At 38.2% G+C, this 23,499-nt stretch overlaps 1 protein-coding gene across 1 annotated transcript in view; it reads left to right on the top strand.

The window, feature by feature from the left end:
- PRKG2 (protein kinase cGMP-dependent 2) overlaps window positions 1-23,499 on the top strand; it is a 125,995-nt gene that overhangs the window by 38,916 nt on the left and 63,580 nt on the right. The window contains exons 3-8 of the mRNA XM_025289840.3: window positions 1,507-1,673; window positions 7,609-7,722; window positions 9,149-9,254; window positions 12,835-12,898; window positions 20,967-21,044; window positions 23,402-23,496. Coding sequence (XP_025145625.1) covers window positions 1,507-1,673; window positions 7,609-7,722; window positions 9,149-9,254; window positions 12,835-12,898; window positions 20,967-21,044; window positions 23,402-23,496 — 624 coding nt within the window. The remainder of the gene's footprint in view (window positions 1-1,506; window positions 1,674-7,608; window positions 7,723-9,148; window positions 9,255-12,834; window positions 12,899-20,966; window positions 21,045-23,401; window positions 23,497-23,499) is intronic.

A 23,499-nucleotide genomic window follows, 5' to 3' on the forward strand; every position in this document is an offset into this window, starting at 1 on the left:
ACTCTGATTTAAAAAAAACAAAAACAAAAACAAAACACTGTATTTGAGTGAAAGCAAATATATTGTGTAAAGTTTCTGACTTAGCCCACAAGGCAACTTTTCTTCCAGCACATAATTCTAAGATAACTACCAATATAATATGCTAAGTAGAACATTTTAAATTTATGGTGACGATGATTAGGTAATTGCTTTGAGCTACTTCTTTTCCAAAAGAAACTGAAGTGTTCTAGGATTATCAACAAATGGACCTCTGATTTGGGGACTAAATATGCTGTGAGACTGTAAATGTAGGTTCTGTCTAGTCTAGGCATAGTAAGAGTTAAAACATAAGCAAAACCAAACTATCACCATCACCGTCTATGTCTGATCAAACCTTATGAGTCCCAGGGGAGGCGACTTCTCCAGCTCAGAATAAGAAAGAGATGGAATGGAAGCAGCACAGACTTCAGACTCATAGACTTAGATTTAAACCCTGGGAGGGGGCGGAAATAGTTGCTTTTCAACTTTTAGTCTGTGTGTGCATGCTCAGTCCTTCAGTCGTGTCCGACTCTTTTCGACCCTATGGACTGTAGCCCGCCATGCTCCTCTGTCCATGGGATTCTCCAGGCAAGAATACTGGAATATATTGCCGTGTCCTCCCCAACCCAGGGATCGAACTGCCATCTCTTAAGTCTCCTGCATTTGACAGGCAGGTTCTTTACAGCTAGTGCCACCTGGGACGCCCAGCTTTTAGTCTACTTTTCTAAAAGTAGAAATAGTCACTATCTCACAGAATAGTAGTGAGGGTTAAATAAGATAAAAATGACTAGCACCATAGGAATTAGGTAAGTACTGTGTTATAGTCTCTTACATAACCTTCTATCAAATAGACCTGCCCCTTTTCCATTTAAAAATCATATGTGCCTTAGTATTGCACCTAGAGTTCTTGAAGGTTGCTACATTTGTGATGATGACAATTAAGAGTGATGATGAAATTGATTTCATTATGATTAACAGAAAAATATTCAAAAATATTTTCAAAGGATTTCCACATAATGAATGGTAGTTATAAGGGTCAAGTGTTGGTGGAGCCAGAAAAGACTTTTTGTCCTTGCTGGAAAAGTTGTGAATTATTGTTTTTGTTATTCAGTTGCTAAGTCGTGTCTGACTCTGGTGCCCTGTGGACTGCAGCACACCAGGCTTCCCTGTCCTTCACTGTCTCCTAGGATTGGCTGAAACTCATGTTCATTGAGTCGGTGATGCCATCCAGCCATCTCATCCTCTGTCACCCCCTTCTCTTGCCTTCAGTCTTTCCCAGCATCAGGGTCTTTTCCAATGAGTCAGCTGTTTGCATCAGGTGGCCAAAGTATTGGTGCTTCAGCTTCAGCTTCAGTCCTTCCAATGAATATTCAGGGTTGAAATCCTTTAGGATTGACTGGTTAAAGTTGTAAACACATGGGTAGTAATATTAAGAATAAAGATGTTTTTCACTAATTGTAACTCAACATTTCCTTTCCATTACATCAGTGAGAAGAAGCTCATTACAGATGCCCTTAATAAAAATCAATTTCTGAAGAGATTGGATCCTCAGCAGATCAAAGACATGGTGGAATGCATGTATGGGAGAAACTACCAGCAAGGGAGCTACATTATTAAGCAAGGAGAACCAGGAAACCATATCTTTGTACTGGCAGGTGGGTTTCACAGATTTTTACAGTTATCATATAACAAATATTTGCCTATTGTTTAATGATTTTTTGCACATATTTATAAAAATGCAAAATTGGTTGTTCTATTTGTAGAAAATATAACAGATTGAGTTCATGAAATAATAATATTTGTTGGTCGAATCATCCTGATGTTAATAACTAATATTTATAGAATGCTTTCTGTATGTCTAGCATCCTACTGATTATTTAATAGAGAGATCTCATTTCAGCTTACTAATTCTGTTAGGCAAGTGCTAATATCTTCATGTTACTGATGTGGACTGTGTCACAGAGAGGTTAAGTAACTTACCGAAGGCCACGCAGCTTATTAGTGGTGGAGACAGAATGCAAATTTAACAATCTGATTTGAAAGTTCATACTTATTAATCACAGTGACACTTAACAACTTTAGAAAGGTGTTTAGAATATTCAGAATGCCACTGCTTGTGCTGACCTTTTACACTGTTGTACCATGAAAAAGAGAACAGTTATTTTTGTGGCTCTGTTAGATAGTTTGGTTATATACCAATGATTTCTTTTTTTTTTTAATTTTATTTTATTTTTAAATTTTACATAATTGTATTAGTTTTGCCAAATATCAAAATGAGTCCGCCACAGGTATACATGTGTTCCCCATCCTGAACCCTCCTCCCTCCTCCCTCCCCATACCCTCCCTCTGGGTGGTCCCAGTGCACCAGCCCCAAGCATCCAGTATCGTGCATCGAACCTGGACTGGCGACTCATTTCATACATGATATTTTACATGTTTCAATGCCATTGATTTCAAAAGATCATTTAGTTGCATTTAACCAACAGCTGGACTTCCTACGTGGTGCACACAATAGATAAGTCAAATGAAATGCCTTAAAATTAAGGCTGGTGTATTTTGAACCATTTAAAGGAATTCCTCCATACCCGATCACTTGAACATGCTTCCATGCTAGGTAGATCATAATAGTTAGAAGGAAAAGGATTTATTTTTCAGATGCATGTCAAATGCATATCAAATCTTGTAGTGGAATTCAACAATTTTTTTTTTTTTTTGGATACAGAAGCAAGAAATTATCTGAACAGGACTTGTCGTTATTGAATGCTCTGTAAAATTCTGAATTGCCTCAACTTTTTGAGTTTTAGGGAAAAAAGTTAACTAGCTTGCCCAGATGGACTGCTAACCTGGAATGTGCTGTGGCCTTTTATTTTGCTTCCTGGCCATCTAAACAAGGCTTTTTCAAATTTATAAATTTTTATTTATGGTCAAATATGATCAAAGCCCATATTTGGGCTTTAAGAGTTCTGAGGGAGACATATGTGAATAAGACATGATTTCTATATAATAGGCTCCAGTTTCATCCACCTCATTAGAACTGATTCCCAGAAAGAAAAACACCAATACAGTATACTAACTCATATATATGGAATTTAGAAAGATGGTAATGATAACCCAGTATGCGAGGCAGCAAAAGAGACACAGATGTATAGAACAGTCTTTTGAACTCTGTGGGAGAGGGTGAGGGTGGGATGATTTGGGAGAATGGCATCAAAACATGTATAATGTCATATGTGAAACGAATCACCAGTCCAGGTTTGATGCCTGATACAGGATGCTTGGGGCTGGTGCACTGGGATGACCCAGAGGGATGGTATGGGGAGGGATGTGGGAGGGGGGTTCAGGATGGGGAACACGTGTACACCCATGGTGGATTCATGTTCATGTATGGCAAAACCAATACAATATTGTAAAGTGATTAGCCTCCAATTAAATAAATTTATATTAAAAAAAAAGAAATGATTTCTATGGGAGGTTACATTCTGGTAAGCGGTACAAGTTTAGTGAGATCTGTGTTTAGCAAGGAGGGGTGAAAAGAATCACAGAAACTAAGAAACAAAGAGGAGCAATGCTTTTACGATTCTTGTTTCCTTGAGGCCTTAGGTGTGGAGCAAAAGTTGCCTATCCAAACAAATTAATATGCATGTATTATTCTATCAGATTTCCTGGTTGTGCTAGTGGTAAAGAACCCGCCTGCCAATGCAGGACACGTAAGAGATGTGGGTTCGATCCCTGGGTCAGGAAGATCACCTGGAAGAGGGCATGGCAACCCACTTCAGTATTCTCGCCGAGAGAATCCCCATGGACAGAGGAGCTGGTGTGTTACAGTCCACGGAGTCGCAAAGAGTCAGACATGACTGAAGCGACTTAGCATGCACTCACACATTTTATTCTATTGGTAGTGTGTAAAAGGTTGTTTTCTATATTTTGATTCTTTAAACTTGACAGTTTCATAGTTACTAGTATATTATTTGCCGTATACATGTTTGTAGGCACACTTAAAATTATAGTCATCCCCAAGTAATTATTCTACCCAAGAAGTGAATCATATTCTTAATTTAGCCAGCCTTTAAGTTTTAGGAATAGGTGACCCTAAGCAATTTCCCCCTCTTTCAGCTTTTCTCTTGGATATTTCACTTCTGCTTTAGCAACACTACAACACTCAGGAAAGAGTAGATAGGTGCTTAAGTCAACCAATATTTATGAAACCTGCTAGGAAGGATTAGAAACTCATGTCAGCTTGTCTTGTTCCTTGCTAGTGACTCTGATGAAAGGTTTGGGGAGAGAAGGGGTTGAAAAGATAGATGTCAGTATCAATATAGTTACTGAAGTCAGGGCTATAGCACACATGGAAATGAAAATTGGGTGATTTCATATTTGAATTAATTACAGTGTGATCTAAGCGTTGGATTGTGTGATTGAACTGATTCAGCAAATTAGTTCATTATTCAAAATCTCCCCTTTATAAAATATAGCAAGAATAGCAACTAGTAAAAGCATACTTAAGCTTAAACTTTTGGTATTCTGTATCATGTTCGGTGTGGTTCAAATCCCATGAGCCATAACCAGTTAGGAAAACACTTGAAATGCATAAAGATCCATGATAGCAACTCAGCAGTACAGCTAAGTGGTTTTGATGGAATAGAATTTGGTTATAATGAGAAATTATTAAATTGCATATCTAACTTATAAGATTTGGAGCCAAAATGGAGTTTATTTCTTACTAGAGTGTAAGTTCTAACAGAGTAAATATCTTCTCTGTTTTGTCTGCCCTATCTGTCTGGCATCCAGACTAGCTCCCGTCACAACATAGGTATTCAGATCAGGTGCATTGAATGACTGGGTAGACAGAGCTGACCCGGAGCTGTTGTACTTAGCTGTGAATTAGGAGAAGGAAAGACCAATTCTTCAAGGGAAAGAGAAATAACCCTGCCATTTTCTTCCTCTAAGAATATAGGTCTTATTACACATGGTTTTAATTAGCTAATGAGCTTCGCTGGTGACTCAGACAGTAAACAATCTGCCTTCACCGCAGGAGACCAGGGTTCAATCCCTAGGTCAGGAAGATCTGCTGGAGAAGGGAATGATTACCCATTCCAGTATTCTTGCCTGGAGAATTCCATGGACAGAGGAACCTGGTGGGATACAGTCCATGGTGTCACAAAGAGTTGGACAGGACCCAGCGACTAACACTTGATTAACTACGGGTTTGTTTGCATTTGTTTGAAGGGAAAGGAGAGAATTACTCAGGCAGAAGAATTGTGAGGAAGTTACCTCTCCTTCCCCCCAACCTCTGCTTAGCTAAAGATTGTTGTCAAGTGCTCTTTCTTTTTATGACTTTAATTTTAGAACAGTTTTAGGTTTACAGAATAATTGATAGGAAGGAACAGAGATTTCCCATATACCCTCTACCCATATCCATAGCCTCTCCTGTTATTAACATCACTCACTAGAAAGATATTGTTTTTAATAACCAAAGATGAACCTACATTGACACATTATAATCATTCGAAGTCCATCCTTGGTGTTGTGCAGTCTATAGGTTAAGACAAATGTATAATGATATATAGCCATCATTATAATATCATGCAGAGCATTTTCACTGTCCTGAAAATCCTCTGTGCTCTGCCTATTCATCTTCCCCCTAACTGTTGGCAACCGCTAATCTTTTAATTTTCTCCATCATTTTCCCTTTTCTCGAATGTTATATAGTTGGGTTCATGCATTATTTAGCCTTTACAGATTGACTTCTTTCACTTAGTAATATGTGTTTAAGATTCTGCCTTGTCTTTTCATGGATTAGTATCTCATCTCTTTTTAGCGCTGAATAGGATTTCATTGTCTGGATGTAACACAGTTTTGGGCTTCTCTGGTGGTTCAGGTGGTAAAGAATCTGCCTGCAATTCAGGAGACCTGGGTTCAATCCCTGAGTCGGGTGGATCCCTTGGAGAGGAAAATGGCAACCCACTCCAGTATTCTTGCCTGGAGAATTCCATGAACAGAGGAGTCTGGGGCCCGGCGGGCTGCAGTCCATGGCTACAGTCCATGGCTACAGTCCATACAGTCCATGGGGTCCCACCTGGTGGGCTACAGTCCATGGCGTCCCAAAGAGTTGGACACGACTGAGTGCCTAACACACACACACACACACACACACACACACACACACACACACACACTCCACAGTTTATTTATCCATTTACCTACTGAAGGACATCTTGGTCATTTCCAGGTTTTGACCATTATGAATAAAGCTGCTATAAACATCTGTGTGTAGGTTTTTGTGTAGACCTAAGTTTTCAGCTCCTTTGAATAAATACTAAGGAGCACAGTTGCCAGATTGTACAGTGAGAGTGTGTTTAATTTTGTAAGAAACCACCAAACTGTTCCAAATTGGGTGTCCCGTTTAGCATTTCCACCAGCAGCGTATGGTAGTTCCCATTGCTCCATGTCCTCTCCAAGACGTGGTGTTGTCAGTGTTCTCAATTTTGGCCATTCTATTAGGGGTAGAGTGATATCTCATTGTTGTTTTAATTTGTTTTTCCCTGATAAATGTGATGTGGAGCATCTTTTCATAAGCTTATTTTCCATCTGTATGTCTTCTTTGGTGAGTGTCTGTTAAAGTCTTTGGCCTGCGTTTTAATTGGGCTGTTTTCTTATTGAAGAACTTTAAGAGTTCTTTGCATTAATGTATTTTGTAAAACAGTTCTTTATTAGATGTATCTTTTGCAAAAGAGATATTTTCTCTCAGTCTGTGGCTTGTCTTTTAATTCTCTTGCTACTATTTTTCTCAAGCACTCTTCTTAGTGACTTCATTTATTAATTCACTTCAATGAATGAGGGCTTAAGCAATGAACAAGGCATGATGAGGTAACTTACCCAAGGTCACACAGCCAGTGACTAGTCAGAGCCAGGCAGGCTGACACCAGGGCCAGCACACTTCTCAGTTGTGACAAGTTAGTCTTTCCAGCAGTGTAAACACCTTTGTTGTGTTTTCAGGACATGCAGTGATTGTTCTGTTTCTTGTACAAAAGAAGTATCATGTGCTGCATTTTTTGGGGAGTAGAATGAATTTAAATGAAACACTTGCCATCTGCTGCTTCAGGGAAAGAGCTTTGTAACGATAATAACACTGACTATATATATATTTTTTTTGGCTGCTCTGCACAGTTTGCAGGATCTTAGTTCCCCAAGCAGGGATCAAACCCATGTCCCCTGTAGTGGAAGCACTGAGTCCTCACCACTGGACCACCAGGAAATTCCTAAGAGCTAACACTTAGGTGGCACTTGTGTGCCCTCTCTGGTTCTGTGATCCTACTTATAGTAACTTGTTTACTTATCACCACCATATGAAGTAAATGTGATTAATTTTATCTCTGTTATTGACAAGGAACCCATGCAGAGTGGGTACCTCTTAATGCTAATCAACTAATAGAGAGTGGGCTTCAGTCTGCATTCCTAACCACTTTATTACAATGAGAATCGTAAGATATCTCACCTAGATGCTTTGTGTACCTGCTGCTTGTTTTATTTTAATGTATGGAATCTCAATGGATTTTGCTTATTTGTGTGTTCTTGCATCCTACTTGATAGAGGGTCGACTAGAGGTGTCCCAAGGCGAGAAACTGCTGTCATCCATCCCTATGTGGACCACGTTTGGGGAACTAGCCATTTTATACAACTGTACAAGAACTGCCTCCGTGAAAGGTAACAGAAGAAGAAATGCTCTAGTTTTCAATTGCTACACAATGTTAAAGACAATCTAAGTCACTGTTGCATCCTGAGTCTTTTTTTCTCCCACTGTGCCCCTTATGCTCTTATTAATAGAAAGGCAATGCTCATAAAAGGATTTATATTGAAGCACTTGTCTGAAGGAGTCAAGCGTAAAGAAACCTTCCCATTGGATACCTGTATTTAAAATGTGAATATGGCTTTAAACATAATTGATTCTAGTGTTTGCCTTAGTTGCCAATGTCAACTTTTTACTATGTAGATATTTGTCTTTGGCTCATCCAGAATGTTTGCTTTCTATTCTCCATGAGGTGATGACCATATTATACATCAGAAAAAGTAATTATACCAATAAAATGTGTAAATATCAAAAAGGATATGAATTAATTAATGAGGGTTTTCCTGAGTGATTTTTGAGATTAGTTCAATTGCTTTTCCTTAGGGTTCTTGTTTTTATTGACTTTATTCATGGTCATATCATGTTTTCTTCTGAATTAACTTAGATCTAGTGTTTCTCAGTGTTTGGGACTAGGTTATCTGGGTGAGCATTGTTGCAGTATTTGATAAAAATGCAGATTCTAAGGCTCCACTCCAAACAGTCTCTGGCAATGGGGCCCAGGGATCTTTATTTTTAACAAGAATGTCAAAATAATTCTAATTCACTCTGAAGTTTAGTAAACCAGAGGTTTTGATTTTGGTTTATTCTATAGGCTCTCATCACTGCTATAAAAAAAAATCTCACTATCATAATTTCATATAGATTTTTTGGAGTGACTTCTTCTGCTTCTCTTCCTTTTTAGATTATATTCTTGCTTTTAATGTCTTTCCTATGAAAAGGCTGTCTCAAAAACTGTCTTGCATAATCTCTTTGAAAGTGATTTTATATATTTTATGTAAAAGTAACCATAGAGATTCTTAAAATATATTGGCTTTCGTTAGCAACGGTGTCTAAACAACATAAAAAGACATAAAAACAGACTCACAAGCAGAGACCTTTAACTTTCAATTATCTGCTTGTGAATTCTTCACTTTCTGGAATAGATGCAGGCTGGCTGGCTTTCTTATGTATCACAGCCCAAATCTAAAATACATCCTGATGATGCAGTGTGTAATTAAGAATTGCAAACTAATTTTAATATCATCCTAAGCAAAACATAATTAGAATGGAAATCTTTTGCTGCTCACTTCCAAATCATGGTTCATTTCAAAGCCAAAAATGATTTTATAAAATTACCTACTCTTTACATCACTACTTCCTTCCATTTTGCATGTTTAAATAATGCGTTTTCCAAGAAAGATAATTTTATGACAGTACATGAAAAATTGATTGATTAACATTTTGGAATGTTTTCTGAATATAAGAGCTCCACAGGGTTTTATTATTTTCTTGATTTTTCTAAAGCTATTACCAATGTTAAAACATGGGCACTAGATCGAGAGGTATTCCAGAATATAATGAGAAGGACAGCTCAAGCTAGAGATGAACAGTACAGAAACTTCCTCAGAAGGTAAGAGTAACGCATTGATGGCAGAAAGAGAAGGTGGTCTAGCCATACTGTGGGTATGTTGGTTTTATAAGAGTAATTATTTTACTATCGCTTTTCTTATTTAAGCATTTTCCACATGATTAAGCCAAAGGAACACAAGTATTTTCTTGCAGTAAGTGCCACTATATATGAAAATTTGTGTTTCATTTCCATTAGCCTTTTCACTGATTTATTTCTCTTGCTAATTTTGCCCTTGTGTTGATGGAGTCATTTCACATAGTATAGAATAATGTCCACAAAATTCCTAAAATATTCATTTGGGTTGCTCAGTTGACTTTTAAAGATATCTTATAATTTGGAAGTCAATAACAAAAGGTAATAATGCTTTGCTTAAAATAATATTAAATTATGTTACTGTCCTTATTTGCTTTACCTGAGACATTTTCTCATTGGCATAGAAACACTATCTTCCAAATTACTATTATTTGTAGCAAATTAACTTGCCAAAAATGTTATTATGCTTGCCATCATGACATGGAGCCTTGAAACATACATATTTTGTAAACTGTTCTGAACCCCCAACTACTTGGACCGATTAAATTATAAACAAGTACTTATTTAGCTAAAAAAAGTCAGAAACACATTAAAACACATTTTTTGGAAAGTATAAGTTTATTATTTAAAATCTTTCTGTGTGTTTTGGGGGAGATTTGACAGTCTCTGAAGCTGCAATGTATACTGTAACAATATGTAACCTATGATAAGTGATAACAACAATAAAATATCCTGCAGTTTCCAAAAACAAATTCTGAGTTCTTTTTAAGTATAATTAAGTTTATCTTGCATAACTATCCTGCAGAGTCAATGATTTTAGAAATGTGCAGTGCCTAGTCCCTAGTGAGGACTCAGTGAATACTGAACAGAGGCATTGTTAATCAGTAGAACATTGCAGGCATTGAGGTTTTTCATATGGACTCTCTCTGATGTTCTTTCCCAGACACAATAATGACTCCTGCAAGAGAGCTGCAGTAATGACAAGCAGATGCCTTACCTATATGCTAATCAACGCCTTATCCATCAGGTTGTGGGGTCTACCTGAGTATTTGTGTTAGTTGCTCAGCTGTGTCCGACTCTTTGCCACTCCATGGAGTGTAGCCCACCAGGCTCTTCTGTCCATGGAATTCTTCAAGCAAGAATACTGGGGTGGGTTGCAATTCCCTTCTCCAGGGGATCTTTCCAACCCCGGGATTGAACCTGGGTCTCCTGCATTGCAGGCAGATTCTTTACTGTCTGAGCCACAGGTTATCTCAAAATCCAGCAACTGAGCAACACAGGTCTGTATTTAAAACTAATGCAAGGACCAAATGGGGATACATAAATAAACCAGTGTCTATGGGTTGCATCATGTCTGAGATAAAACCTGAGCCATTAGGCAATAGTGGTTCGTTCCCTTGAAATCTACTGTGTTCTGCCTCAGTGGAAGGAACTCAAGAGAATTTACTAGTGCACGTTCCCTCCTTCCTTTTTACTTTCTTCCTTTTGTTATCTCATTCATACATTTTTTCAACCAATACGTATTCCAGGCCTAAACACTGTGAATCCAGTGGTGAACAAGATAAACCTAATCTATGCCTTCATAGATAGGAGACAGATTAAAGATTTTTCCTCATATTAATTTCCTTACCAACCCCTAAGGGTTGATAAGCTTATAGGACATATTTTTGACTAACATTATAGATCCCAGTTTGGACCAGAATTAGAACTTTCATGATTGGCATGTGTTAATCAATTAAACCAAAGGAATAAAAAATATTCCCTTGCAGTAAATGCCACTATACAGAAAAAAAGGTTCTGGTTAACCCTTTTACCTTTTCATCTGCAAGAAGACATATTAGAGAAATACATTTGTGTTTGCTTCATAGTATACAACAAGCTCTTTTTCCATTACATCTTCTTTCCTGATGGCTCAGTGGTGAAGAATCCACCTGCAGTATAGGAGATGCAGGTTCGATCCCTGGGTCGGGAAGATTGCCTGGAGAAGGAAATGGCAACCCACTCCAGTAATCTTGCCTGAAAAATCCTATGGACTGAAGGAGCCTGGCGAGCTACAGTCCATAGATTATAAAGAGTCAGGCCCTACTGAGTGAGCATGTTATGAAATATTTGACATATATCAAATGATGCGCACTACATATGTAAGTTATAATATATAATAACAGAATGAGTGTATCAAGCTACTGCCCAATATAAGTAGAAAGTTAGCAGTGCTGTTGGGGTTCTCATATGCTCTCCAGTGGTCATTTTCTAGCCTTCCTTGGGGTATCTCCTCTCCTTGGATTAGTCTATATTCTGAAGTTTGGTAATCATAACCTTGGTATTTCTTATTATTTTGCCTCTAGCTTGGTTTAGCCTACTTTTGAATTTTACAAAATTGGTATTATTTTTGCAAGTCAATTTTTTTTCTCAGTACCTTTTGTTAAGGTTCATCTAGTTGGTATTCCTTATTATTTTGCCCGTAGCTTGGTTTAGCCTAGTTTTGAATTTTACAAAATTGGCTTTATTTTTGCCAGTCAATTTTTTTACTCAGTTCCTTTTATTAAGGTTCATATGCTTGGTTAGTGCAGTCATTTCTTCTGTTGTAGAGTTCTGTCATCTGATTCAACCACAGTGCATTTACTTCTCTACCATTGGGGGTGTTCCAGTGTTTCGCAATTACAAATGATTCAGATGCAAAAGTTCTTAGACACAGCTCCTGGATACATGCCTCCTGAAGCACTGTGCGAGAATCAGCTTAGACCTCTCATTTTGAAAAATCAGACCCAATCGTGTATTTATGGAGGAGCATCATTGTTTTCCTTAGCGGTGTCAAATTTTAGATGGTAAGAAAAAAGTATTTACTTTACGGAAATTCTATCAACAGTCCTGGGTGAAAATAGGTAAAGTAGAAATTTCTTTAAAAGTACAATTTAAGCATATTGATTAGTTAATAATACTGAGTGGAATTTTTTTTTTGTTTTTTCAAATAATTTCAATGTTCTTTTCCTTCTCTGATTATTATTATTATCTGTAAAAATGTTCTTATTACATGCCTCTGGCTACCATTAATTTTAAAAGACTGTACAATATGACTAATAATCAAAGATGATTTCCATGCTAATTCCTGTGTTCCCCCTGGATTCAGTCTTAACTTAATTACAGGATTTAGATGAAACTCTGATCCTCCCCTGGAAGTGGAGGACCTCATTCATGCTAATAAAAGAGATTTTGAGATGTGGAACACATTTCTGAATGTGATTCACTTTGAAAGCCAACAATAAATGTAAACATTTTTTTTTTCTCTAAACAAAATTTGGTCATTTTCCTTTCATGGCATCTTACAATTTTTATTTGCCTAGGATAAATGTCTGCTGTTTTATGTGATTGTATAATTTCAGTGTATTTACAATATGATTTTGAAATTCAGTTACTTATGTATGATATATATGGAGGTTTACTTTGGAAAAATATTTGTTTAAATGCATGTATAAATCTATGTAGAGGTGTGTATTTGTAGTTTAATTCAGGAAGATAATTAAATAAAGGTTTCTTTTTAATTTTGAAGTGTATCCTTGCTGAAGAATTTACCTGAAGATAAACTAACCAAGATCATTGACTGCTTGGAAGTGGTAAGAAATTTTAAAGTAAAAAAAATATATTTCATTAAAAGATTGTATAATCTCATCATTATTAACCTTGTAAATGAATAAAAAGGAAAAGATGGTGATTACTGGTCTACAGAAACCAGGAAACGTTTTCACAGTAGAAAAACTTTAGGCTAACTCACACTGAATTAAGGGCCTCGATTGGGATTCAGGGACTCTTCTGAAATATATAAAAGAAAATTGGATTTGCATATGTAAAGATTGACATATTTTAATCTTTTTTAGTATGTTGTATAAAACTAATCTGCCTTACTCAAGATGCATTTCATTTTCACCAATTAACATCACAGTCTTTTACAGAGTATTCCTAGTATGAAGGAGTCAATGATGCATAAGTTGGTAATGGAGTAGAGAAAGGATATTATTGGAAATTTCCTGACAAGCTTCTGAATCAAGCTATGAAATATTCCATACTTGAAAACTCTAGGCTATGAAAAGACATTTGAAAAAAAAAAAATCCAAACAAACTCTGCACTTAAGAAGCACTTTACCTATTTTAACATCTAGGGAAAAGAGGCATATTGGAACGTGTTCAAAAACTCATATTAGGGATCACACAGATGGTTGGTTCTAGTCCAAGCCTAGTCAAGTCTTTTCGTGAATAATGCTTTTCTGACATGTACCTTGGATTCTAATAATATGCATTATAAGAAAACCTCTTCAGAGATTAATATTCAAAGTAAATAACTTCTAACTTTTTTTTGGTGGGGGGGGTAGTTAATTTCATTGAAACCCAAATCGCTTTTAGGGAATTTAAAGGTAGTACGGAATAGGAAAGGAATCACATGTCCACTTTAAGCTTTTATAAAGCTGCTCTCAGTGGGAGACAAAAAGAAAAAAAAACCCCTCCAGACTGATTGTTGACAGATTCATGCCTCTGTCAATCACAATATACAATGTAAACTAATATCTGTTGAGAAGGGAACACCAACCATTTCATCCTCAAGTGTAAGTGACACCAGTAATGTTTCCATTTACAATTCATGGAACCCATCCAGCCATTCATCAGGGACAGGCCATGCTGACACATTGCTGGCCTTGTGTCCCCAGAGCACTCAGATATGAAGTCATTTTCAAGAGGACTGCTTGCCTGCATCTCATGGGATTTTCCCAGTGTAACATAACCCAGTCACAGATGTTACAAATTAATAATTCATCCTAATTTCTGAGTGTTTTTTTTTTTTAAAGCTGGAGAGGCCATGTATTTTTTTGTGAACCGGGGAAATCTGTTTTTAATATAATACTAATAGAGTAGATTCACCAGAGGGGAATTCCATGCTGACAGCAAATATTAAAATTTAGTATCATTAAAAATAAATGGTAAATTAGACATATTTATAGCAGCCACAGGCAATAGCTACAGAATATATAGGGGGTGGGGGGAGGCTCCAACCTAGTATTAATTAACACACAGTTCGAGTTTGAAAGTCTCATCATTTAAAACACCCTAGAAAGGCTTTATTATATATTCGCCTTTGCAGACAGCAGCACGGTTTATAAAGGGCTCTTTATTCATACCTGGCAAACAAATGTGTCTCTGTAATGTGTGAAAATTCTCAAATTCGAAAGTGATTAACAAGGGAGTCATGGGATCTATTTAGCGCTAAGAAAAGTATATAATTTACCAGCATAGCTTGGACTAATAACCCATCAGCAGGGTCCTGACAGCAGCCAGTCACTAATGCACTGGAGTTATGACAGAGCCCCTGCTGAACTCCAGGGCCAGCTGTCCCACCAACTGGCTCCATAATCTTTGAGAAAAGCAGGCTGAATCTGGTGTGCTATTAAGGAATTGATTTGGGTGGTTTCAAGTTTTTATGCAGAGGGTACAGGGAGAGCATCGGAATTTCCCATCACCAACTAGTAGATCTTATGAGCTTGTTAAGACTTTGTCTGTTGAACTCCTGGACCAAATGGGCTGAATGTGCGGTATTCCAAAAGCATTTCTTGTTTTAGCATAAATCATCCAGAGCATTCAATTCTAGAAGCAGACATCGCCTTTAAACCTCTTCTCGTGTTCTAATGAGAAAAGGAGGGTGGAAAGAGTAGCAACATATTCATTGGTGTGTTTTAAGAGTTAACTGATGTACATCCTAAAAAGTGTCACAGATTCTGGATGCCGTGTAACTGTTAATGATGATGAAAATGACAAAGTGACTTCTGCACCTGGCAGTTGTGTAGTATAAAAGACAGGAGAGGGACAGTTTCTGCTTCCTCTGGTGGCAATCGATCCAGGAAGTTTGGGATTTGAGTGTGTGGTGGATGGGAAAGTCACCTAATTTTTTGGTATGGAGATTTGGTAATTTGACCCAGTGGCCCTGGCACTGCGACTCTGACATGCCTCTTTCATGACACGAGGTGTAGTAAGAGTGGGGTGGGGGTAGGGAGTGTGGACTGTCCTTGTCCATCATCAGATCCCCAGTGGTGCTGCTTCAAAGGCAGATTCCCTCTAGAAATATGGTACTGATGAACCTATTTGCAGAACAGGAATAGAGACACAGAAAGACAGAATAGACTTGTGGGCACAGCAGAGGAAGGAGAGGATGGGACGAATTGAGAGAGGAGCATTGAAATATACACTACCATGTATAAAATACATGGCTAGTGGGAACCTGCTGTATTACAAAGAGACCTCCACTTGGTGCTCTGTGATGATCCAGAGGTGTGGGATTGGGGAGAAGGGGGAGAGAGGGAGGCTCGAGAGGGAGGGAATATATGTACACATGTAGCTGATTCACGCTCTTGTACAGCAGCAGCTAACTCAACATTGTAAAGCAATTATCCTCCAATAAAAAAAGGCAGGTTCCCACATACTACCTCAACATTTACTGAATAAGAAACTCTGGGGTAAGGACTCAGATATTCACACTTTAGCCATACAATTTTTAGGCTTATTAAAGTTTAAAATTATGAAAAGAATACATGTATTTTGGGTTTGCCGCAGTCTTCCTCTTCATTCATAAGATTTCCATTTTTTATCATTTTTGGAAAGTCTAATCTTCCTTTCTTATATTTCCTGCTAACACTTGCATAAGCCAGTGAGTTTTTTCTCAATTTAATGATTACACCCAGAACCATAAGAAAGTTGAGATAATTGTGGATTTTGCCAGTTTATGGACCTGTTAGTTAAAGTCTGGGCTGCTCAGTGAGAAAGTTAACTAATCCAAAGTCTGGAGATTAGGGTTTGTGGTCAAGTGTCTGTTCATTGCAGACGTTAATTGTGGTGGGGATCAAGGTCTCCTCATCTATCAAATAAAGGCGTGGTAGACCACATCTCTAAGGGCTTTCTCAGTGTTTCAGTTACAAAATCCCATACTGTTCACCTAAATGGAGGAATTGCTGTTGGTTTTCATTTTGTAGGCTCTGATAGGCATCAGATACTAAATTATGCCTGAATGGTTGACAAGGTTCACCTGATCCAGATGTGTTTGATTTAAAATTTCTGAGATAAATAACTTGGACAAGCGAAAAAACAGCTGGTAACAAACCCAAATAACTGAATATAGTGTGTGTATTTTAATTTATCTATTTTAATTGGAGGATAATTACTTTACAATAATGTGATGGGTTTTGCTATTCTGTATACAGTTTTTTAAACAATCAACTTAGGTAAATGGTCACATGATGCAGGGTGTGTGTGTGGATAAGTGTGTGTGTGTGATCATACCTCTGTGCATCATCAATACATATTTGTAATGAAGATTTCAAGCCACACACTGAAGAAGCTAAGGCAATCATAGGCTTTCTTCTTTGTCTTTGCCTTCTATCAACTTGGATTTTAATTCTAGTTTCATATTTTCTATTTACAGACATTCAGGCTCTAGCATTTTGCTATCATAGAATGAGCATTTTCTTTACATAAAAAAACTCTTTCATCTTTAACTGTTGCTGTTTATGTTTTCTTCTGACCTCTGCCTCTCAGTTTGCCCTGGAATTGATTTCCTTTTTTTCCTGTCTTACCATAATACTAAATAACTACTCTTAGGGTTTTTAGACACCTTCTTTTAAAACATCTTTTTTAGACTGCGGGGCACAACTCATTAGTAGGTCATCAAATCAATTTAGAGGAACAATTTAAAAAAAATCCGAGTAGTAAGCATAAGTATTGTTCAAATATGTTTGTTTTATACAAATATGTGTGTCCATGCTCACATGTGTGTATGTGGGCATACATGTAAAATGTATTTAATTACTATAGGCCAGAGTAAAAAAATTACCAAAAACCACTGCTTCACAGGGTAGGGTCTACGGCTTCTTGCTCCTCTAAGGGACCCCTTTGCAGTGTAACCGCAGGACAATAAACCACAATGTTTGCAGTTCTCTTTTTGGTCTTGGTGACCACCCTGGCTAGACTGGCTACACTCCCCAGTTGACAAACACTGGCCAGTCTGGCATCGTAGCCAGTACTTACCACTATATATTTTTGGTCTGACCTACATCCCCAGCCTTTTCTGATCTATGAAGTTACTGTCAACACACTGGGAGGTATTATTTATCTTCCTCCCATGGTTTTGGATGACAAAGACCCATCCCTAGGAAAAATACTGTTAGGAATCTTGCCGCTTAGGAAACAACAAAGCTCTTTCTCAGTGTTCCCTTTCCAGCTTCTCCCTCTTAGCTTATCTGACAGATAGAAATTAAAGCTGCACATCCACGCAGACCAGAGGCTATATCATAACTGAAGGAACAGCCTATTAGCAATTCAGAAGCTCTCCAGATTCCTTCGATTCCTTTTGGGTAATAGGGGTTGGGATTGAGAAGGGAACAGGAGAGACTGAGAGCAGGCTGATTGAAACAAGAGTGTGTCCCATGTCACCCCTAAAACCAGCAGTTTCAGCAAAGAGAACTGAACCTTCGCTCTCTCATGAAGATGCCTGGACTGAGGTATCGTGGTCACTCAACCTTCCTGGATCACAGTCATCTCGACAGTAAAATCGTGCTTGAATGGAGTCAACATTTGTGATTGAGCTAAAATAAGAAAGTTGAGTAAGCAGCCTGTGATGTAAAAAAACTCAAAATATTATTTTCCAAGTAAAATAGAAGTGTGTTTCTTGTCCACATAGCAGTCCAGGGAGAATGGTCCTGGGTGGCTATACAGAATCCTTCAAGAACTTGAGCTGGTGGCTATTCTGCCATCTTTAACACGGTCCCTCTCCCAAGATCTCTCCTGGTCATGCCATTGCCACTGGGGCACAAGTATGAAGGCACATGTCTGCAACGGATCAGGGGCTTGGCATGGAAATGGCATGTGTCACTTCTATTCAGACTCTTACAGCTGGAAGTTAATCCCGTGGCTACAGCTAATAGCAGGGAGGCTGGGGAATGCAGTTTACCTGTGGAAAACATTGATGACCAACTCACAGCCTCTTTCACAGGAATTAACAGTCACCAACTTGACTGTCTCACCTAGTCCTGCACATTGTTAGGAGTGGTAGATCATACCATCTCAATTCGACAGAATAGGAAACTGAAGTCAGATTTAAGTAACAGCTAAGCAAACCATTCTCATCCTCCTCCTTAACATAGCAATCATTAATCATTTGCTATGTTTCAGGTGCTTTTAATTCATCAAAAATTATTATCTTTAGTTGACTTCTGGTGGTAGGCAAAAATGGACTTCCTCCAAAATAAGTGTCTAGACCCTGAATCCTGGAACATGAATGTGTTATGTTACATGGCATAAGCAACTTTAAATATGTAATTAAGGTTTCTAGTGAAGGAAAGTGAAGTGAAGGTCACTCAGTTGTGTCTGACTCTTTGTGACCCCATGGACTGTAGCCTGCTAGGCTCCTCTGTCCATGGAATTCTCCAGGCAAGAATACTGGAGTGGGTTGCCATTTCCTTCTTCAGGGATCTTCTTGACCCAGGGATCGAACCCAAGTCTCCTGCATTGCAGGCAGACTCTTTACTGACTGAGGTACAAGGGAAGCCCAATGAAAGTGAAAGTTGCTCAGTCCTGTCCGACCCTTTATGACCCCATGGACTATACAGTCCATGGAGTTCTCCAGGCCAGAACACTGGAGTGGGTAGCTTTTTCCCTTCTTCAGTGGATATTCCCAACTCAGGAATTCAACTGGGGTCTCCTGCCTTGCAGGCGGATTCTTTACCAACTGAGCTATCAGGGAAGCCCTGAGTACTGCCAAGAATACTGGAGTGGGTTACCATGCTCTCCTCCAGGGGATCTTCCCAACCCAGGGACTGAACCTGCATCTCTTAACGGCTCCTGCATTGGCAGGCAGGTTCTTTACCACTGGCGCCACCTGGAAAGCCCAATTAATGTTTAGGACCTTAAAATAGGGAGATTACCTTCGACTGTCTAGGTGGGTCAAATATTATTACACGAGCCCTTATAAGCAGAGAATTTTCTCTGGCTGGAGTCAGAGAGATGCAGCAGAAGTGGAAGTCAGAGAGATTCCAAGTGTATGAAAAATGCCATGTGTAACTGTTGGTTCTGAAACATAGCAGGCTCTATGAAAGGACAGGAAAGAAGTCTCTGGGTGCTAAGAGGCAGCCCCCAGCTCACAGCCTACAGGGAAATGGAACCATGTTCTACAACCTCCATGAACTACATTCTTCCAACAATATGATGAAACTTGAGAGCAAGTTCCAGAAAGGAACACAGACCTTCTGACACATGTTGAGTTCAATCTTGAGAGACCCAAAACACAGAAATTCTGTTGAGCCACACCATGCCTCGACTCTCTGACCTGCAGAAACTGAGATAATAAATGGAGGTTGTTCCAAGCCATTAAGTATGTGGTTATTTTCTTACAGATGCAATAGAAAAATAATGTACTTACATTCTCTCAATCTTTGAAAGTAAATGTTATTTGAATTTTGTGGATTGATGAAAGTGAAATTCATCACTTTGACTGAATATAGATTTGAATGTAGAATATAGATTTGAATCTATATTTCTATGGCTTGAAAGTACTTTTTCCCTGAAGATACTGTGCTTCCTACCACAAGACATTGAAATGTCTTGCAAAACGTACACTGTGCTAGGTAAATAAAAGGCATGTTTATTAGTATCAGGAGTAATACTTATTCTATAGTGTAAATCTGTTTTAAGTGTAAATAACCAAAAAAGGTACTGAAATATAGCAGACACAAAAGTAGTGTTGTTTGGATTTTATTTTCAACTCTAAAAGAAAAATAAGGGAGCTATTATGTTGTTCTTTATGCCTTTTACAAAAATTAAATAAGCCCATTTTTGCTTGTATAAATTAAGATATCCATCTTAGTTCTATGACTCTGAGGCAATATCAAATTAAAGGAAAGTAGGGATGGACAGTTTAATCCATCTTGTATTTTCTAAGAGACTGAATTACTCTTTTGGTCTGACAGGTGGATGAATTACTTTTCCCTGCCTAAAAATTCTCTGATTATACACACTTATATGAGGGAAACGAAGAAATAAGTGATAATTTGAGATTTTATGAGTTTAAACTTTGTTGAAGAACAGAATTTACATGTAAAAAATTCTAATGTCAACCTTTCATAATATAAATCTTTGGAGAGAATCTGTATGAAAGAGCTCCTTTCGTATAGATTGTGTATAATGTTTCCAACCATTCCTCTGGAAAGAATAAGAATTGAGACTGATATTCCTCCATACCCAGTAGGGATAGTATTTTCAATTTATAAGATAATGTTTGCCCTTTTTCTAAACTCTAGACCCGGTTTCAGATTGTTGCAGCTCCCTCAACAGCTTATATTTAGATTATTTGGGTGAAGCTCACTTGCATATCTCTCATAATTACCTCTCTCATTTCTCTTCATGTATTCCGTGTCCATGCCTGACAGTATTCCAGGTGAATATTTTTTGTGTGTGTGTGAAAGATAAACATAAATTCAGGTAAACAAGCAAAAGTCTTCTTACTTTTCCATGGCTTTTGACTACAATATTTAAGAAGATCAGTTACAATAAGCAAAAAATAGCAGAAATGGGTGTGGAATGTTCATCTCATTTATGTCTTCATCTGTATATCTCTGCTGCATCTAACCTTTTCTTTTTCTTTCATCCCAATAGGAATACTATGACAAAGGAGATTACATTATTAGAGAGGGTGAGGAAGGAAGTACGTTTTTCATTTTAGCAAAAGGAAAGGTAAATATTAATGAAAGCTTGCTTAATATAAATCTAAAGAAGCATTTCAAATCTGTTTGCCATAAAAGCAGCAGTGTTGTGCATTGCAGCCTAAGTTGTCTGTCTGCGTTGAGCAGGTAATGGAGCTTCTGCTCAGAAGACACCTGGGGAAGTGAGGGTTGGAGGAGGGGGAAGGGAAGGCGGTCTGAGCACTGGGTTTGGGGCCACAGGAGACTTATCATGGGTTCCGGCTGCAATAGTAATTTCTTGGTGACCTTAGTCAGGTCACTTGACTTTCTTTGGACCTCATTTCATTGTGTGTAAAATGACTGGATTATTTCTAAGGGTCCCTTCCAGCTATGATTGTGTGATTCTCAGCCCAAGCGTTCTAGATTGAGGGCTGTGATATTTTCCCATCCCACAGGTAGACAAACAACAGGTAGAGAATGAACTAGATAACTGACAGCACAATCAGGCATCATGCAGTAGAACAATATGATTGAGAACTTGAATTCATACACAGCAGCTCAAGTTGATTTAGATGCTGATGAAAAATTTGCACTAATATATGCAACATATTTACACTAAAGTGAAGAGGAACTAAAAAGCCTCTTGATGAAAGTGAAAGAGGATAGTGAAAAAGTTGGCTTAAAGCTCAACATTCAGAAAACGAAGATCATGGCATCTGGTCCCATCACTTCGTGGGAAATAGATGGGGAAACAGTGGAAACAGTGTCAGACTTTATTTTTTGGGGCTCCAAAATCACCGCAAATGATGACTGCAGCCATGAAATTAAAAGACGCTTACTCTTTGGAAGAAAAGTTATGACCAATCTAGATAGCATATTGAAAAGCAGAGACATTACTTTGCCAACAAAGGTCCGTCTAGTTAAGGCTATGGTTTTTCCAGTGGTCATGTATGGATGTGTATTGGACTGTGAAGAAGGCTGAGCGCCGAAGAATTGATGCTTTTGAACTGTGGTGTTGGAGAAGACTCTTGAGAGTCCCTTGGACTGCAAGGAGATCCAACCAGTCCATTCTGAAGGAGATCAGCTCTGGGATTTCTTCTGGGAAGGAATGATGCTGAAGCTGAAACTCCAGTATTTTGGCCACCTCATGCGAAGAGTTGACTCATTGGAAAAGACTGATGCTGGGAGGGATTGGAGGCAGGAGGAGAAGGGGACGACAGAGGATGAGATGGCTGGATGGCATCACTGACTCTATGGAGTCTGAGTGAACTCCAGGAGTTGGTGATGGACAGGGAGGCCTGGCGTGCTGTGATTCATGGGGTCGCAAAGAGTCGGACACGACTGAGGACTGAACTGAACTGATGAAATATATTCCTTTACCTAGATATTGAGTGGATAATATGTTGCCAGTTGTTCCTAGGTTGACTCTTTGCAATGTTCCTCAGAGACAAAAAGCATTTGTGAAATACTGAAGAAAAGGATAAAATCTTAAGCATCTGTGTCTCTGAAGGGTCAGCTTTTTACTGACACTCTTTCTTCCCCGGAAGAGTTTACCATCATAGCGTTAGACACTGCTCTTTGTAAACTGCTTTGATGTTCCACTTTGGACGGAGCCCCCAGCAATGGAAAAAAATTGACAAAATAGTTTCAGAAACTCTTGAACACTCTGCACCACTTTTCATCATTTCTCCCCAACCTGGACCTCATGGTTTGAAAGAATTCTGGTTAATAAACAAATTGCATTTATCATTTAAACGTTTTGAAATTTATTAATAAATGTTCATCAGAACTTCAAACCAGCACAAAGCAACACTTCTTAGCATGTTGAACTGGAATAATTCTAGCTGCAAAAAGGAATATTGACATTTTTGTTTGACTCTGGCTTCCTGGACTGTGGATCACACTGAGACTCTCATGAAAGTTGTGGACTCTCCTCCATATACTCATTTTTCTTTCAGTTTTAGAGGGTACACAGAAATCAAGTTAGTCAGGAACATGAGATTCAGAATTCCTGATATTCAGTCTTATTCTTGATTGATTTGTAAACCCCGTTTGATTTTTTGAAAAAATAAATTTCCCATAGGGCCATTATTATTTTCCTTGAGCATCCCTAGGAATAAATAACTGGATTCATGTAAAATACTTTGAGCAGTGAGATTTGAACGAAACCTTCCTCTTACAAAAGCTGGAGTCATTGTATCGTGTTGAATCACAGGATTTCTCAGTCCACCCAAATGAAATGACTATAGTTAGATGATTGTAATTACTGCAAGAATAAAGCAAAGACTTGTCTTTTTTTCCTTGTTGAGTCAAGTATAAATGGCTCAGGAGAGTCTGGTTGAATGGGTATGTGTTCAGATTCTCCTTTTCTTCTCTCTCTCTTTTCTTATATTGTTTGACATCATTTAGGTAAAAGTCACCCAAAGTACTGAAGGCCATGATCAACCACAGCTCATAAAAACACTGCAGAAAGGAGAATATTTTGGAGAAAAAGCTCTTATCAGGTG

This window comes from Bubalus bubalis, chromosome 7 (genome assembly GCF_019923935.1).
Source record: "Bubalus bubalis isolate 160015118507 breed Murrah chromosome 7, NDDB_SH_1, whole genome shotgun sequence".
Lineage (NCBI taxonomy): Eukaryota > Metazoa > Chordata > Mammalia > Artiodactyla > Bovidae > Bubalus > Bubalus bubalis.